The 17,169-nt window shown below is 38.4% G+C and overlaps 2 protein-coding genes across 5 annotated transcripts in view; both read left to right on the top strand.

Moving 5' to 3' along the window:
• dmrt1 (doublesex and mab-3 related transcription factor 1) overlaps positions 1 to 4,155 on the top strand; it is a 37,439-nt gene extending 33,284 nt beyond the window's left edge. For 3 of the 4 annotated variants that reach the window (XM_074638840.1, XM_074638837.1, XM_074638836.1), the window contains one exon: positions 2,797 to 4,155. In XM_074638840.1, coding sequence (XP_074494941.1) covers positions 2,797 to 2,945 — 149 coding nt within the window. In that variant the 3' untranslated portion in view covers positions 2,946 to 4,155. The remainder of the gene's footprint in view (positions 1 to 2,796) is intronic. The other variant, XM_074638838.1, reaches the window with a different exon arrangement.
• A 7,198-nt stretch (positions 4,156 to 11,353) lies between these two features.
• Positions 11,354 to 16,790, top strand: dmrt3a (doublesex and mab-3 related transcription factor 3a). The gene is made up of 2 exons (XM_074638834.1): positions 11,354 to 12,287; positions 14,942 to 16,790. The coding sequence occupies exons 1-2, from the start codon at positions 11,885 to 11,887 to the stop codon at positions 15,955 to 15,957; spliced, it is 1,419 nt and encodes a 472-aa protein (XP_074494935.1). The 5' UTR covers positions 11,354 to 11,884; the 3' UTR covers positions 15,958 to 16,790.
• Positions 16,791 to 17,169: the final 379 nt, after the last annotated feature.

The following is a 17,169-nucleotide window of genomic DNA, read 5'->3' as shown; positions in this document are numbered from 1 at the left end:
CACTTATATAATGATATGTAACAGAAGAGAACCCGCAAATATTCTAATTTAAGAAGCTGAAATCAAAGTTGTTGTTTTTTTGAGGCATTTTTGTTTAAAAAGTTACTGGACTTTCTGGATACTGACCATAATTTGTTCGTAGCAAAAGTACAGAAAGTTAGTATCAAATATCTTCTTATAGTCTTGTTTTCTTATTCATTGATCAGATAGTTGATTCATTGACAATCGAGCCAAAGAATCGTTATTTTGATCGATTAGCATTTTTCAAGCAAAAATACCAAATTATTACTTCCAGCTTCTCAAACGTGAGAATTTGCTTTGAGCTGTTCGTCTTACAAAATAAACAAGATGTTACCTATTTTTCACTATTTTCTGACATTATTTTTTGATTAATTGAGATATTGATGACTTCAATAATCTTTAGTTGCAGCTCTAGTAGAAAAATAATCAGGACGTCATGTTGGGCATTTTTCAACATTTTCTGACATTTTATAGACATTTATAGATAATTAATCGATTAATCAAGAAAACAGATTAATCGACAATGAAATGAATCGTTAGTTGCAGCCCTTAAACTTATGATCCTTACCTTTAACCTTGTTTATATTTTTTGGCATTTTGTATATTTTAGATTTGTGGACGTTGGATATCTTTTTATTGATATTTTATGTTTGCACTCTTTCTTACTTTGTACTGCAACAGCTGCACAACAATTTGCCTCGGAGATAAATAAAAGTTCACTCTTATCTTAAATTGATATTTTTGGCTGAGCAAATCCTCTCAGTTGAGAGGATGGAACCGGTGAATGTTTGTAATTTTTCACTTAATAAGTTACAGAAAAGATAAATAGTTATTAAATGTTAGTAACATTTGAATGCCTGTACAAACACAGTAGATAGCTGTTAACCATCCCGATGTCTTCACAGTGTTATTAGTGTGTGCAGTAGCTGCAGACGAGTGTTAAAACGGGTGGGTGCACACACAGTAGCTCTCATGTTAAAAGATCTTTTGTTTAGTGTTCAGTGTCTTCCTGTTTTGCTGACTGATTCAATTTGCTATAAATCTTGAAGAATCATTTTACCGTGCAGTCATATTTATATCAGGTGAATACAGAGAGGACCATTTATTGTGCAGCGCTGATGATACGACTTTTCTCTGTCTCACTCTAGTATTTCTCTTCTCCTTTTTATTTACTCGCCTTACAGTACGAAGACATTTTTTACTTTATGTGTGCTGCTGTGCTGTCTACCTACACGAGGCAATATGAATTTATCATATTAATGACTTGAGGAGTATCCAAGAAACAAGATTTGTAGCTCAATACCTGAAAGAGAAGTGAGAGATTTGAGGTTTATTTACTTTTCGAATACATAAATATACTTTACCATAGTGTTTTCCATAATTCTGAGAGGTAAATATTATCCTAGAAGTGGTATTTTATCCAAACACATTTTGTAATGGCTCAGTGTGTGGAGATGTTGGTAAGGATGTTGATGTCCCATGGGCGACTTCATGAGTCCATGCAAATCTTTGTTTGCTTCCTCTTTCTGATGGTATTCACCAGTACCTATACTGGTGTGCGATACAGCATGTACTCTCAGTCGGGCTGGGCAATGTGACGATATATATCATCAAAACAATATAAAAATGTCTATCGTATTTATTTTCTATATCGTTTCTATCACGATATAGGCTACGCCTTTATTTGTTTATTTTTTTTCTTCTATAATTTCACTTAAAACCGTTATGTTCATTTTGCACTCAAGTTCTTAAAATGAGAAAATAAATTTTTCAAGTATTTAATTTACACAGGAGAATAACATTAGGCTTTACCATGTGGTTATTTCTTAAAGACTATTCATTTATTGAATTTCCAGAAAACATGTTGTATCGTGATAAATATCGTTATCGAGATATGAAAAGACCTACATTGCCCTACCTCTCAGTATCAGTATCAGTGTAAATATGACGTCATGTTCTCGTTGTAATCGGAGCGACTCGGGGGGGAAAAACTTGGAAGGGATCTGACGCCTTTCACTGGGGGGGTGAAGACTCTTGTATTAACGTTATGAACAGACGAAAACATGCAGGTTCACTATAAAACTCCTTCGGATCACTTTAGCGGGGCCTCCTGTAGCGACCAGCATGCCGCGGACTGCCAGCAGCAGAGCTTCGCCTCGCTGCTCCGCTGCTTCGCCGTTCCCCGGTGGAAGCCAACACTGACACCACGCTGCTGGAGGCCCAGGCCGTATTGCTGGGCCCGCTAGAGGGAAGGGAGGAACGTGAGAACCAAAACCAGGACTTCGCGGGGAAACTGTTGGACCCTGCTGCAGTAGAAAATTAGGATTTCTAAAGGGACTGGTGCTCGGAAACACTACTGCTTTTGTCCACATGGACCGCTCAAAATCAACACAAAATGATAATGAAATGAAAATGAAGATAATAAAAATTAACCTTGAACTTGATTTATGACTTCATAACATTACTAGAACCTTAATCTAAAACAAATTACACACTGCATTCAAATTAGCATGGAAAAATGTCACACAGAACTGCAAATGCAACCTACAAGTGTACAAGAGATACAGGATGCCTGCAGAATGTAAATACTGTACATGAACATTAACTCTCGCAAACACATTCTCGCGAGAGTTTTACACAAGATGGATCCGTTCTAAACCGAACCCTGCCAACTGTTGGATTATCTGCTTCAGAAAGTTAGTTTGGAGCTTACAATGATCTTAAGTGCATCAGCTAGCTTCCTCAGTGACTGTCTTGTCTGTCTCGTCCCTGCAGCCTTCTCACCCAGCACTGGTCACGACTCCACCATGACCTGCAGGTCCATCAGCTCCCTGGTTAACTCTGGTGTCAACGAGTGCGAGGCCGACAGCGAGATGCCAAACTTCACCGTCGACTCCATCATCGATGGCAACGCCTCCAAATAAACAGCTGAGGATGTTATTATACATTAACTTGCAAAACTATTTCATGGTTCACTGTTGCTGCAGGTTTCTGTTTCTGTCCAGGAGGCACGATAACGTTTATTCGATATCGTAGTTGAGAATACAGGTGGTTTTCGTTTAGTTCATTTTTAGCTGTTAAATATTTAGTTGACGCCAGTTCACGAGCATAGAAAGGGCTCGGAAAGTTAAAGAAAATAAATGTATGATATGAAGGGCTCCTTCTAAGCTAACGAAAACACAGCAATTCTTAGTTTCAGGTGAACATACACTAATTAAAACACAGTTATGAATATTATATTCCATTTCTGCTAATAGATCCCCAGAAATTTTACACACTGTTCCTTTAAGTCATTTTTTTAAAAAGCAAAAATACTAACTGTTTTATGGTTTTTGCCATTTGTCATTGTTTTCTGATGCTTTATTGACCAAATAACTAATCAATTAATCCAAAAAAATAATAAGCAGATTAATCGATGATAAAAAAAAAGTTAATTATGTATTTTAACAGATAAAAAACCTGGGTACAGTGTTTTTTGTTTAACTAATTACCCCCAAACAAATTGTTTTTTACTTAATGAACTAATGAAAGTAATCCTGTGTTTATTAAAAAGAACAACTCAGGCAAGACTTTGCCAACTTTTCTGCCTTTGTAAAGCTGACTAGTACACCACTGTACTGCATATATTGTTGATGTGTTTTGTGTTTTATGGAGATTCATTTCCAACTGCATGCTTTGAAAGTGTTTATTTGTGTTTGTGTTTGAATAAGACAGCAACAAAAGTAATTTGGAGTCTTGGAGTTTATGTCGCTACAAGTTTTAGAGAAATAAAAACGCTCTAAGGTGATGGAGTGTAAATGTGATGCTGGAAACAACAATATAAAACAGACAAAGAAAATTACTTGTATTTTCTTTCTGCCGCGCTGTGGGAACATTCATTGGATTCTGCCCCATCTGTTGTAATCAATAACGTGACCATCTTGTTTTTTTATGAAACGCACTTACTCTTAATTTCATCCACCAGTGGTTTTAGAGAGAAGAATGTGGAGTTACCTATAAGGCTTTGACATTATAAATCACCTCTTGAGACCAGATTGTACAGCAGTATCGATTGATCCTGATATATCACAGAAATTTACTGTCACTTCTGTTTTCAATTAAAGATACAATCAGTCAGATAATGACTTAATTGGATTTTACAGAAGATTGAGTTTTATTGCCCCGTGCTTTACGAGTTTAGTTAAGGAAGGCCATTTTATCACGGTTGTCAGGGGCGACCGGCTGCCGCTTGCCTTGTCCTTCTGTAACTGCTGCTGCCGCCGCCCCGGTGTTCAGCGCAGGGGAGAAAGTGTCACAGGATTGGTTTTCCTTGAGCTGCCTCTGCCTCCATGAATCATGCCCTCCCCGTAATAGATAAAATCTGCTCCGATCCCACCGTGACACCTCCGGGTGGAGTGATGGCCGCTCGATACAGACAGGAGGACGCAGTGAGCTCAGAGGTGGAAACTTTAAACTGGTTAGACAGTTTTTAGATTTTATATTCATATCTGACTGGAGTGTAAAGTTCATTATTTAATATTGGAGTTTCAGCTCATTCCTCAGGTGCAAAGATAAGCTGATATTTTTTTAGTCTTAGTCTTAAACCAAAATTATATTTTAAGTGTACACGACTACATGAGGGTCCACGTGACGTAAATTTCTTCATCAGTGAGTGTACGTGTGGGCTCTGCATATGACCGCGTACCTCGAAAACTGCGCGGACTGGTAGCGATCTACCGCGCATATTTGGTTAACACGGACTCCCACGAAGTAGTATAATACGATATGTTCGATACCATCGCACAAGCCACCCTTTAGCTTTCCATTAACTACAATTTAAACCCAACTGCAGCAACAGTAAACACTCAGGGAAAGTGTGCCGGGAGTGTGGTGACATATTATGAAGAGCGAAAGAGACACACATGGTGGGTGGGAGGGGAGGCGGATGGGTCCAACAAACACAAGGCTTTCATCCAGGAGACCGCTTGTTAGTGTCACATTCTACTTTCACTTTAAAATCAGCTGTTTGTTTGTGTCCCATGTTCACAACGTCAAGTCACATTTTCACTGTACAAACGTCACAGATTTAAGCTCAACTATGTTGTTTTTTCCTAAACCTAAACAAGTGTTTTTGATTAATTCACAACATTAATACGTGTTTATTGCGACTGAAAAGTGATGGCAAGGGGTTTGACGAGTATGTGACGAGTTGGGATGAGAACGTGTTGTATAAACAGAGCTACTACGCGTCCGTGATGTCCGTAGCTGTCCATCCACTTTGGAGTGTAACTGATACTTTAGCCCTGTGTCCAACCCGCTCTCCTACAAAATTACGTTCCCATACAATTAAATTACATTTTCAATTATGTTTCGAATAGAACGTATTTTCTGCCGGATTACGGTCACAGTTTCAAACAATTTTAAGCACGTGGTTAACAATGTAAATTGAAACAAAACAAAAAAAACAATGCAAGAAAACTACTTGGTAAGGTTTAGTAAAACACCGTGGTTTGGCTTAAAACGACTACATTTTTACGTTATTATGCTATCGATGTAAATTAAAATAAGCAAACGTTGACTTTAGTTTCACACAGGACACGTACAGCGGTCTCCTGGGTGAAAGTCCTGTGTTTGTTTGACCCATCCGTCCCCCCGACTTCCTCCCTACACAGACTTCCGCGGACTATCATTAAAAACATATTTGTGATACGTCAAAAAATTATAAAAATTTTCAAATATGTTTTCCTCGAAACGTAATTCACAATACAGTTTCGTTGTATTGGAACATAATTTTTTAGGAGACAGGGCTGCTGTGTCCAATGTCCTTGTTAGTTTACATCATATTTAGTCAACCTCATCCTCAAGTTTTAGTTGACTAAAAGTCTAGGCATTTTAGGGCTGACCCGAATGGTTTTGTCCACATATTCAGATATTTTTGAAAACTGATACCCCTCCGTTAAAAAAAAAATATAGAAGATAATAAGATAAAAGATAAATTGTTTCCCAAACATTTTGACATATTTAAGATATAAGCCCAAAAAACAAATGTTGTAGATACCACAGGCATCATTTCATCCACATTTAATCTGACATATTCAGGATCTTTGGTGTTTGAACTAGTAGAGTTTCGTAGGTTGAAACAAACTAAACGTTTCTGCAAAATACGAGTTTGTCTTGATGGATTTGGCAGGCTTGAAGAAGTTAAATCATCTGATATATTCAATATTATCATAAAGAAGTAAAGTAGAGTAAAATGTTGGTTTCAGTGGTGAGATGCTCCGGTGATTAATTATAGTCAACCCCTGTGTCTCAGTCTGATATTGATCCAGGTGTCTGACGATCGCTCATCAGGAGGGAATAAAAGGAGGTGTGCTTCTGCAGCTCGAGCACTAGAGAAGAGCATGTAGGAGAAACATCTGCTCACTCTTCACAGCCCTGACTTTGAATTTCACTTTCACACATGTTTTAGTTAAATGTTTTTGTTCGGAAACAGATAACACAGTAACAGAATTTAGTTAATCTGTTTACCAGACAAAAGCCCTCCAAATAAAAGTGTTTGACATAAACCAACATTTTTCTGTGTTTAAGTGCTATAATCCACAGAAGGTCTAATGCAGATTTCCCCTCTAACTTTATCAAATTCTGCAGGTCCTCATTACGAATCAGCCACAAGTGAGAACACCTGTGAGGATGAGCTAACAGGGCCTTTAAATGCTTCTACAGACAGAAGTGAGCATGAAATGTGAAACTGTAAATGTCTCAACAGTTAAATGTGGCTATAGCAGCAAATAGAAACAGATTTATATAACAAATAAAGCAAATGAGGCAGATATATTAAACCTTTTTAAAGATAATACAGCAGCTTAATCAAACAGAATCACAAAAAGGAGCTTCTTTTTCACATTGAGATGCAGATTTGTAAAAAAATGTTTAGTCAAAATTGATTTTTAGTGGACATTTCTCTGAGTTTAAACATGAGAGTGAAATTCAAACGGTTTCATTTACACCCTGTCATTTATTTTTTGTTGTTGTTTAAAGCATCTCAGACCTCCTGGGTGGATAAACATGGGTTCTCATGTGACAGGATTATTTAGGTAATGAAGTTAAAACATTTACATGGTTCCACACCAAATTACAGCATGTAATTTATATATTTTACTCATGTAGTTGTATCATTTCTTTTCTTCTTTTTTTTTATTATTGAGATTCTGGCAACAATTACATATATGTCCATTTCCAAATATGGACAGAACCACTTTTTTATAGTTTTTGAACAACCTTAACAAAACACAACAAAAACAGCAGAAGTCACAACTTTACAAACACCATACAAAAATAACCCCAAAAACACCACCAGGCTGTGTCATTTCTAATTACCGTCTAAAACTATCCCTTGAGTATTTAGTTAAAACGCTAATAGTCAAACTCTCTGCATGTCCTACCAGGCAGTGGCTGTAGTTGATGTCTGTCCTGTTTGCTGACCAGTAGTTGGAGGATCACAGTGCTGTCTGAAGGACAGGCAGAGCTCCGATCATAAACGTCCAAGCACCAATAAACCGGCTGAACTAGACCGACTAAACCAACTTAACAGGCCGCTGTGACGCTGTGCATCCACAGCTAATCTGAGGACGTTACCCATCATTTGTCTTTACACCTGATCTGCCTCTGAGAGGAGGACCACACTCTTCTATCATTGACTTTTAGATTTTTTCTTTATTCAACGGTGACCCCTCAAGAAAGTATATTGATATAGTTACTATAGGGCTGTCCTCGACCAAAGAAATTCTTCTTCTTCTACCATATTTTATAACTGCCAATTGGTTGATGAGCAGAAAGTGAAGAACTGCCAATCAAAAGCTTGTACAATGAAGTGTCAAGTTCAAAAATATATTTGTAGAATTGATGATTTTTCATTGAACATTTAGTGCTGATTTTGTTGCTCCAACGTAGTTCGTAGTATCCTAAAATAACTGAGAGTTTTCCTTTACCCCCTGGGGACTGATGGTCGCTGACGGATGTTCTCACTAATTCAGACGTCCGGTTAATTCCTGTGGAGGAGGCTCAGTGTCCCGCCTCCCCGGGGAGACTTAAATCAGCGTTTCTGTGACAGGACTTCTGAGTGGCGGCAACGCCCCCAATCAGCACCTAATAATAACCCCACTCAGCAGAGGTCAGCTCCTCCTCCTGAAGGGAGGCTCTGCTGGAGGAGGTTCCTCTGCTCATATAAACATGAGGTCCAAGATCTTCAGTGAGGGATTGAATGAAATGTTAAGTTAATTAAACAAACTGATTCTTTGACTTAATGAAAATCACACACTGTGCGTCCCGTATTGAGTGAATATATCTTATAAACTTAAATCTAGGACAGTGGTTCCCAACCTGGGAGTTGAGACCCCTAAAGGAATGAAGGGATAAATAAGAAAAACATTTCTTTTACATAAAATTATGATTACTTTCCTTTTAATTTTTTTGTTTAGCCCATTTAAGTAGCAGCATGGCAATGTTTGTTCGTCGGTCCACCACTTTGGTCCATACTAAAATGTCTTAAAACCCACCTGATGGATGGCTGTGACATTTTGTACAGACGTTCATGTTCCCCAGAGGATGAACCTTAACCCTAGCACCATCATGAGGTTGTGATTCGACTGAAATGTCTCCACAACTATCGGATGTATTGCCATGAGCCAGAGAGTCCGAAGTATTGGAAGCTAACGTAGCTTATTAGCTGTGACGCACTATTCACTTTTTATTATTTATTATTATTTAACCTCCTCTGTCGGAGTAAAAACTGTCCCACAAAAGAGCAGACAGTTATGTGGCAGGAGATGATGCTACAAATTCCTCCTGTGTGAACTTATTGTCCCGTTAGCGACCGAGCTAGAGCTAAGCTAAGCTAACAAGCTAAGGATTTGGCTAACTGACCGTTAGCAAGATGTTGGCTCAGAGAGCGTTATTTTCCCTGTTCAATAACTTTTATTAAATGAAATGGTGAGCAATGGTGAACAAAATGTCAGGGGACAGTAAACGCAACGTTAACGAAGCAGAAAATGGAGAGAAGCTCCAGGAGCTAATTGTGACTTAGCTAACGGTTAGCTCACCAGCTAATTACAGCATTATGATATAATAATATATTATTCATTTTAGGGAGTCACAAAACATCTAAAACTTTGGGAAGAAATGCTGGGATTTTCAATATTATATATTATTCTATAAATATTATTATTATATAATATTCCTTATAAACGTATAGTTGTTCTGTGAAAACCATAAGTATATTTTTTAAGTTTTTTTTAATTATCTATGGTATATTTTATTCAGGCGTCATATTCCTGTTTATTTTTTATTTAATAGAAACTTCCTCTATTCCTTTTAAGCCCTAAATTATGTGTTAATTATGTAATATTGTCCTTCTAACACACGGTATCACATGTAATAAAGAAGAGGCATTTTTCTCATAAATTAAGATCAATTTTGTGTTTTATTTTAAATCCACACAAGATATTTAAATGAGTCTTTCTGCATCTTCAACTTGCATCAACAATCCGGCCTTGTGCCAATTATACAGCATCCTGCAGTATAAACTTTTATTCCGGTTTGTGTTTTAGTCTTTTATCAACGAACAACATGAATAAATTTATTATGCGTTGTGGTGTAGGCGTTCACCCGCCGCCTCCCACTCCCCACAAATCTACTCGGCCGGCACAAACTGCAAAGCCACTCTAGTCACCTTGAAATTTCCTCTGCTATTTTCCAATTAAAAGCTTAATAGCCCTGGAGACGGGCTTCATGTGGGGAAGTTTACCGTGCTCTTATTCTCTGTAAGCCGCGCGAGGCTCGGATCCCATTATTTGCTTGAATAAACCTTTTTTACGGTCAGAAATGGGCCCCGGCTTTGTCCGGTGTTATGTTTCAATGCCCTCTATTAGTCCAGCAGAAGGGACATATCAGCATCCTCGACATAGTTCCCAAAGGGCTTTTATACATGTAGAGACCTAATCATCTAAGTTATGTACGATTGTGTAAAAGGTACGAGACGCTGCGAGCACTTTGTCCAAATTAAGTCTTATAGCCTGTTGGCCTGCAGGCAACAGGGAGGGAGAATATGCACATACGTCCTGACTTTTAAAATGAAATCATAGGTGATCTTTGAATACGATATGCTGCTGTTAGTTCCTAAAAATTTAATTTTTTGTGAATATTTATCAAAAGAGATCTGAGTTTTGACAGCTGGGATGTCACATTTTTCCCAGTTCAAGTTTTTGGACTCAGACTAAAGATTTACACTTCTTTTTTAAGTATTTATGAAGCTCTTTTTAGTTTAAATTTCATGTTTTTGTTATGTTGAATTCTAAATCTACAAATTGGTGCCATTAGAAAATGTCTTTTTAAGTCCTGTAAATGTTCATTTAGTTGTTTGTTTCATGAAGGGACAGGGAAATTAGATATTCAGTTGACTTATGGCTACACGCAACCTGTATATATTTATGACGCTATTATGAGTTTGAACTTTATATTTTCCCATGTTGACTTCTTAAAATAAGAAATTTGCACTTTATATTTGAAAAATCTACATTTGGGTGTCAATAGAAAAGGCACTAACTGGTGCAGTTTGTCTTTTAAACTTGATTTTTAACCTGAAATGGTCAATTTGTTCCCTGCATAGTTAAAATGTTTCACTATGGGACAGTTTTGATAGCTGGGACATCCAAATTATTGAGGTTCAGATGATAGTTTGAGTTTGGACTCAGAATTATAGGCTTACCTTTTAGACATTTATAAAGCTGTTTTCAGCTTAAATTTTAGTTTTTTCATGTTGAGCTGTTACATATTTAGTCTTTTAACCTCTGCATTTGTTGGTATTTCCTGCATATAATCTATAAAATGTAAATATAAAATATGACAGGCCAATTTTGACAGCTGGGATTACAAATTGTTGATATTTAGCATCAACAGAGTTGAGTTTGGACTCTGAATATAGGCTTACACATATCTTTTAGACATGTTTTCAGTTTAAATTTAGTTTTTTTTTCATGTTGAGCTGTAACATTTAACCGGACGTCTTTTAACCTCTAAATTTGTAATTCCTGCATACAATCTATAAAATATTTCATGACAGGCCAATTTTGGAAGCTGGGGTGTTGAATTGTTTATATTTAGCATCAATAGAAGGTATTTATGATGCTATTTTCTGAGTAAATTTCACATTTTCTTTAATGTTGAATTGCTAAACCTCCTGCGTTTATATATTGTCCTTTGGGCTCCTTATAAAGGTTTTAAAGGTTGTTTGCTACATGCAGAGGCCACATACAGTCCTATAAAATATCACATTACAGGACCATTTGTGGAGATAATGTTGCATCTTCTTATTGATAAAGCTGTAATGTGCATTTGAAAAGTGCATCTGCAGTATCAAGTCTTAAAATCTCTAAATAGAGAGAATATTTGTTCCCACAGCAAACCAGATGTTATATCTTGACAGAAGGTTATTGTTCCGTTTTTTAAAGGAAACTCTACAAACGTGTGAAACCTCGCAAGGGAAACATTATCTGATCCTCACTTGGCAGGTTTTTTTTTTTTTCCAGCCTCATAGCACATGGACATTTTTTGCAGCGTGCTTTGACGCGAAGTGACAGCGTTTGGTTACTACTCGTCTCCATAAGTGCGTGTCAGCCCCTGATGCATATCTGTGCTGTCAGCCAGAGGAGAGGAGGAAAGGAAAGGTGGATCCTCAACACAACAACAAGCCAACACCTTCTTCTCCTGCTCTTGCTCCTGTCATGCGTGTGTGCAGAGCAGCTCCATCTCTGCAACACTCCTGCCGCGCCGCTTCGCCTCTCCTCTCCGCAGACGCACTTGCCGCGTCCAGTCAAACCGCGCTGACACCATGAACGGCTACGGGTCCCCCTACCTGTATATGGGGGCTCCGGTGTCCCAGCCCAGAGCCCCGCTGCAGAGGACACCCAAGTGCGCCCGGTGCCGGAACCACGGCGTGCTGTCGTGGCTCAAAGGTCACAAGCGCTACTGCCGCTTCAAGGACTGCACCTGCGAGAAGTGCATCCTCATCATCGAGCGGCAGCGCGTCATGGCGGCGCAGGTGGCGCTCCGCCGGCAGCAGGCCAACGAGAGTCTGGAGAGCCTCATCCCGGAGTCGCTGCGAGTTCTACCCGGTATCGGCATAGCTGGAGGCGGCGAGGGGAACCAGGGAGGAGCACCGCAGAGGACCGAGGAACTGGAGCTCAGGTGGAGCAGCACGGAACCGCTGCAGGCCGGAGCTCAGACATGCACAGGTAGGAAAGTTTGACTTTAAATGTTTACATCTCTCATCGTTTATTTCTTTTATTTCACGGAATGAAAAATGACAAAATGACCAAACAATGAGCAAAATATTACTACTACTACAAATTATAATAATAATAATAATAATAATAATAATAATAATAATTACAGCAATATTTTAAGCTCCTACATTATTACAAGGATAATAATAGGTACAAATTTTGACTTTAAATGTTTACATTTCACATCATGTGTTACTTTTATTTCATGAAATGAAAAATGAGCAAACAATTTGCAAAATATTACTACTACTACAAATTATAATAATTACAGAACTATTTTAAACTGCTATATTATAACAAGGATAATAACAGTTAATAATAACATGCACAGGTACAAAGTTTTACTTTAAATGTTTACATTTTTCTCATCAATTATTACTTTTATTTCATGGAATGAAAGATGTAAAAAAAAATGACCAACAATTAGCAAAATATTACTACTACGACAAATAATAATAATAATAATTACAGAAATATTTTAAACTGCTACATTATTAAAATGATACTAATAATAAAGTATTATAAAGAAAAGTAAATAAATCAGGAAGAGCAACATTATCACAAGACTACCTTACCAAATATCTGTTATTTGAATTGTTTATATGTATAATCCTGCAGGAAAATGATGTCAAAAAATCTTTTAATTGAAAACATGGCAAAATATTACTACTACTACAAATTATAATAGTAATAATAATAATAATAATAATTATTACAGAAATATTTTAAACTGCTACATTATTACAAGGATACTAATAGTAAATAATAATGAATAATAATAAATAAATCACAAATAGCAGTATTATCACAAGACTACTTTACCAAATATCTATTATTTGAATTGTTTATATGCAGAGGCCGGAGCTCAAACATGCACAGGTAGAAAAGTTTCACTTTAAATGTTTACATTTCTCATCAATTTATTGCTTTTATTTCATGGAATGAAAAATGACCAAACAATTAGCAAAATATTACTACTACTACAAATTATAATTATAATATTAATTACAGGAATATATCTATTATTTGAATTGTTTGTATGCACATCCTGCAGGAAAATTATGTCAAAAAATCTTTTAATTGAAAACATGGCAAGTTCAATGCATTCCTAAATAAATAAATGCAAAAAAAAGACACGAATATTGGAATTGAGATTTTTATTTGAATGTACCATCCAAAAACTAAATGTTCAATTTCAAAAGTACCTTAAGTTTCTGAGATATGTGTGCATTTTAAAGTAATATTTAATTTACAAAAAAAAGTCAGTCAAACACATTTTCCTCTAAATGTTGCTTTATTTAATGACACCTTTGCTCAAATTAAAATTTAAATGATGAAGATGAGATAACGATAAAAATTAATTCTCAGGGAGAGAAATTCTCATTTTACAGCAGCACCAAAGAGACTAAGAGGTAAGAAAACAGATAAATTAACTTTAAAGAATCATGTTTTATTAAAACGTTGTCGATCACAGGACATGTGAGGATATTACAGATCAAAAACATTAAGTGTTTGTGCTAAAGGTAAAATAACATTGTTTGTTTTGTGACATTTTTGCAAAATATTATGAAAAATGTTAATAGGGATGAGAAGGTTTAATTTACAGATATCTCAGTTTTTATTTATTTTCATAAATTAAATAAAAATAAATAATATTAAGCACTCAAGGGTATCAATCAAACTGGGGTTAATTATTCGTTTTAAGAAAGGATTTTATCTGCAAATGAACTCTTAGTGCTGGTAATATTTGTAATTGGCTGATGTTTTCTTGTATTTTTTTGTTTTTATTAATTTATTGGAAAAATACAAGACTTTTTTATTTTTTATTTTACAAGGAATTATTTTTATAAGCCTACAAAAATATCAAACAATTATTCAGTCAGAAAAAAATCATGTTTTTTCCTATTATTTTGTAAAATATCTAAGACATGTGGTCATTTGAAGGCTGAAATTATTATTTATTTATTTTTTTAAATAACTGGTAGATTTAGCTGTTCTAATTTCAGTATTTTGATAGATGTTTTTTTGCTGAGCAAGTTAGTGTTTATTTGGGTTTTTACGAAAAGATAGGATGCTTATTATTCCTCCCACATACTTGCCGTGATAATTACTGAATTATTGGATATTGCACAGTGCAGATTTTGGTTGTTTTCTGAAACCATTTGGACACCAGCAGCTATCAGCTGACTCCACATGAAGCTGACAGTTGGAGCTGAGTGCTTTAACAGATGACGGTAATCAGCTGCAGGCCAATCGAATGCAATCGCCATATTTCTTGCAGGAGGTCAACTTCAGATGAAATGTTACCGAGCAACAAGCGATCTGTTTACACAATGTGGTCAAAAGGCATCGACGGTAGATTCCTCACTCTGACACACAGTCAGCACTTTGTGTTAACAGCTTTGTGGAGGAGAAAGTATAAAGATCTGTGTGTTGGAGACAAGCTGACAAGAGATTCATTTAGTGTTTGGTTTCCTCTTGAGGAGTTCAGAGCTCAGTTTAGTGCAGAAAATGTTTCTGAAGTCAGATTAGTTAATGCAATACTTTAATTTATATGTTTCCTGCCCAAACGTGTCCCCTGACTGTTAGTTCTTGTGTTGCAGAGCCAGCAGAGGACGGTCCTGATGAGGGCTCCGGGGCTGAAAACGGAGGCAGCTCCAGTGAGAAGGAGCAGGACCCGGTCAGCTCGCCTGAAGGCTCCAAACCAAACTCCTGCTACACCCCGGATCCCCCAGAGACCCCCTCCCACCCGGAGGAGAGTCGCTACAGCCTCCCTAAAGCCGGCAGCACCGAGAAGGAAGCCAAAACCGAGAGTCCTAAGAAGTATCCGAGTGTCAGCCCCGGTGACCAGGCCGTGCTCATCGAAGGCCTCGCCGGCTCCATCAACCTGCCCTTCAGCCTGCGGGGCAACAGACCGCCGCTGGAGGTCCTCAAGAAGATCTTCCCTGCTCACAAGCCTCCGGTGCTGGAGCTCATCCTCAGAGGCTGCGGGGGGGATCTTGTAGGGGCCATCGAGGTGTTGCTATCCAGCAGGAGTCCAGAGGGACACCCGACGCATGCAGACCATCACCCGGACACCCTGTTGCTGCCCACAAACGGACACCTGTTCGAGCACACGCTGGGCTCCTACCACCCGGTGTCCTCCTCCGCCAAGTGGTCTGTGGGCTCCGCTTTCCGGGTCCCCGAGTCCCTCCGGTTCGCATCCGACTCCGCCTCGGGCGTGGTGTCCGCCGGGCCCCTGGGTGTCCCCCTGCAGCACCCGTCCTTCCCGCAGCCCACGCGTTACCCGCTCATGCTGCGCAACTCCCTGACGCGCAGCCAGGGCAGCCCCTTCGTGCACAACGACGTGACTCTGTGGAATACCATGGCCCTGCAGCAGCAGTACCAGCTCCGCTCGGCGGCCCAGTACGTGTCGCCGTTCTCCCCAGCGGCCCCCGCAGGCCCCGCCAGCTTCCGCAGCTCCCCCATCCTCCCCTCCAGAGCCTCCGAGGAGCCGCGCATCAGCATCCAGGAGGAGAGCTGCACGCTGGGACCCAAACCAGGCCTCTACTCCCCCGATGAGGAGTACGAAGAGCGCTCCGACTCCGCAGACTCCCGCATCCTCAACTCCTCCACCTGAGCTGAGGAGGCTGCTGACTAGTGGAGCGGATAACATCCATTTTTCAATCAAATCCTGCAAATAGTGATACAAGCACCAAATTTGGCATGATGATTGCCGAGGGGTCACTACGATACGATAATACGATAATACTTTACTGTCAGACAGGTCTGAAATTTGTTTTGCGTCACAGCAGCTCCATTTGCAACATCACAGAAAGGACAAAGACAAGAAACAAGGATAGATACATTTAAACATTACAATCACAGAAGATGATATTCAGGGCCCTTTAACGCACATTTGATCTGGGATTAGGCTCCATATTTAGTTTGAGGATTGACTGGTGCACAAAAGAGTGTTTCAGTCTAACCTAATTAAATCGTGGAACCCTGTATCGCCGATTTGATGAGCCTTAAGATGTTATTATGATAGGCTGATTCATAGATTTCAAGGGGTTGACCTACAATCTTTGAGCAGATTTTCATTTGGTGAAGCAGTTTTGACTTTAAAGTAGTGGACAAACTCTTGTACCATGTAGCATAACAATACTGTAGAACACTCATAATCACAGAAGTAAAAAACAAAAGAAGAATTTGTTTACTCGCCCAAAAAGACCTGAGGCGGCGGAGAAAGTAAATTCTTTGTTTTGTCTTTTTACAGACAAATTCAACTAAACAAATATAAACGATTGGCCACTTGAAAATCCATGATAGCCCCCATTTTTCAGGATGGCAGTCAAATTGACCTGCTGATAATGATTTATTTATCTTATAGAAATTCATCTACTTGATCGATTTGAGTGATCTTGGTGTCAAATTATATGTTTCCTGGCATGCTGGATCTAATTTTGATAGTTTCAAATTTACTTGCGGAGAATGTTTTTCTTAAGGAAAATGCATGTACTTGGTCAAATTGAATGTGTGATGTATAGAGTTATATGTTTTCTTGTATGCTTGATCTAATTTTTACAGCTTTAACATCCTCCAATACGTTTTTTCTTACTTTCTGGCTGTCTGCTGAGTCTTTGCTTTGTGGGTTTTGCAGCTTGAGAGTCCACAGTTCCAGTTCTAGCACCCGGTGTTGGATATGGAGCTTGTCATATTCCTGCTTATCCGGTCTTTCAGGGAAGGAAACTGTGGACTACTGATCCCCCACTCGACCAAGTAGATGAATTTCTACGAGAGAAACCATTATCGGCAGGTCAATTTGGCCCGCATCTTGGATTTTCAAGTG

The sequence above is a fragment of the Sebastes fasciatus genome, chromosome 6 (genome assembly GCF_043250625.1).
Source record: "Sebastes fasciatus isolate fSebFas1 chromosome 6, fSebFas1.pri, whole genome shotgun sequence".
In the NCBI taxonomy this organism is placed as follows: Eukaryota; Metazoa; Chordata; class Actinopteri; order Perciformes; family Sebastidae; genus Sebastes; species Sebastes fasciatus.
This window is presented reverse-complemented; position numbering and strand designations above follow the sequence as displayed.

Bases quoted from the DNA above. Each gene is read 5' to 3' on its own strand.
- dmrt3a (XM_074638834.1), top strand. From the start codon at position 11,885: ATGAACGGCTACGGGTCCCCCTACCTGTATATGGGGGCTCCGGTGTCC. The intron at 12,288-14,941 runs GTAGGAAAGTTT...CTTGTGTTGCAG, and splicing joins CGGAGCTCAGACATGCACAG to AGCCAGCAGAGGACGGTCCT.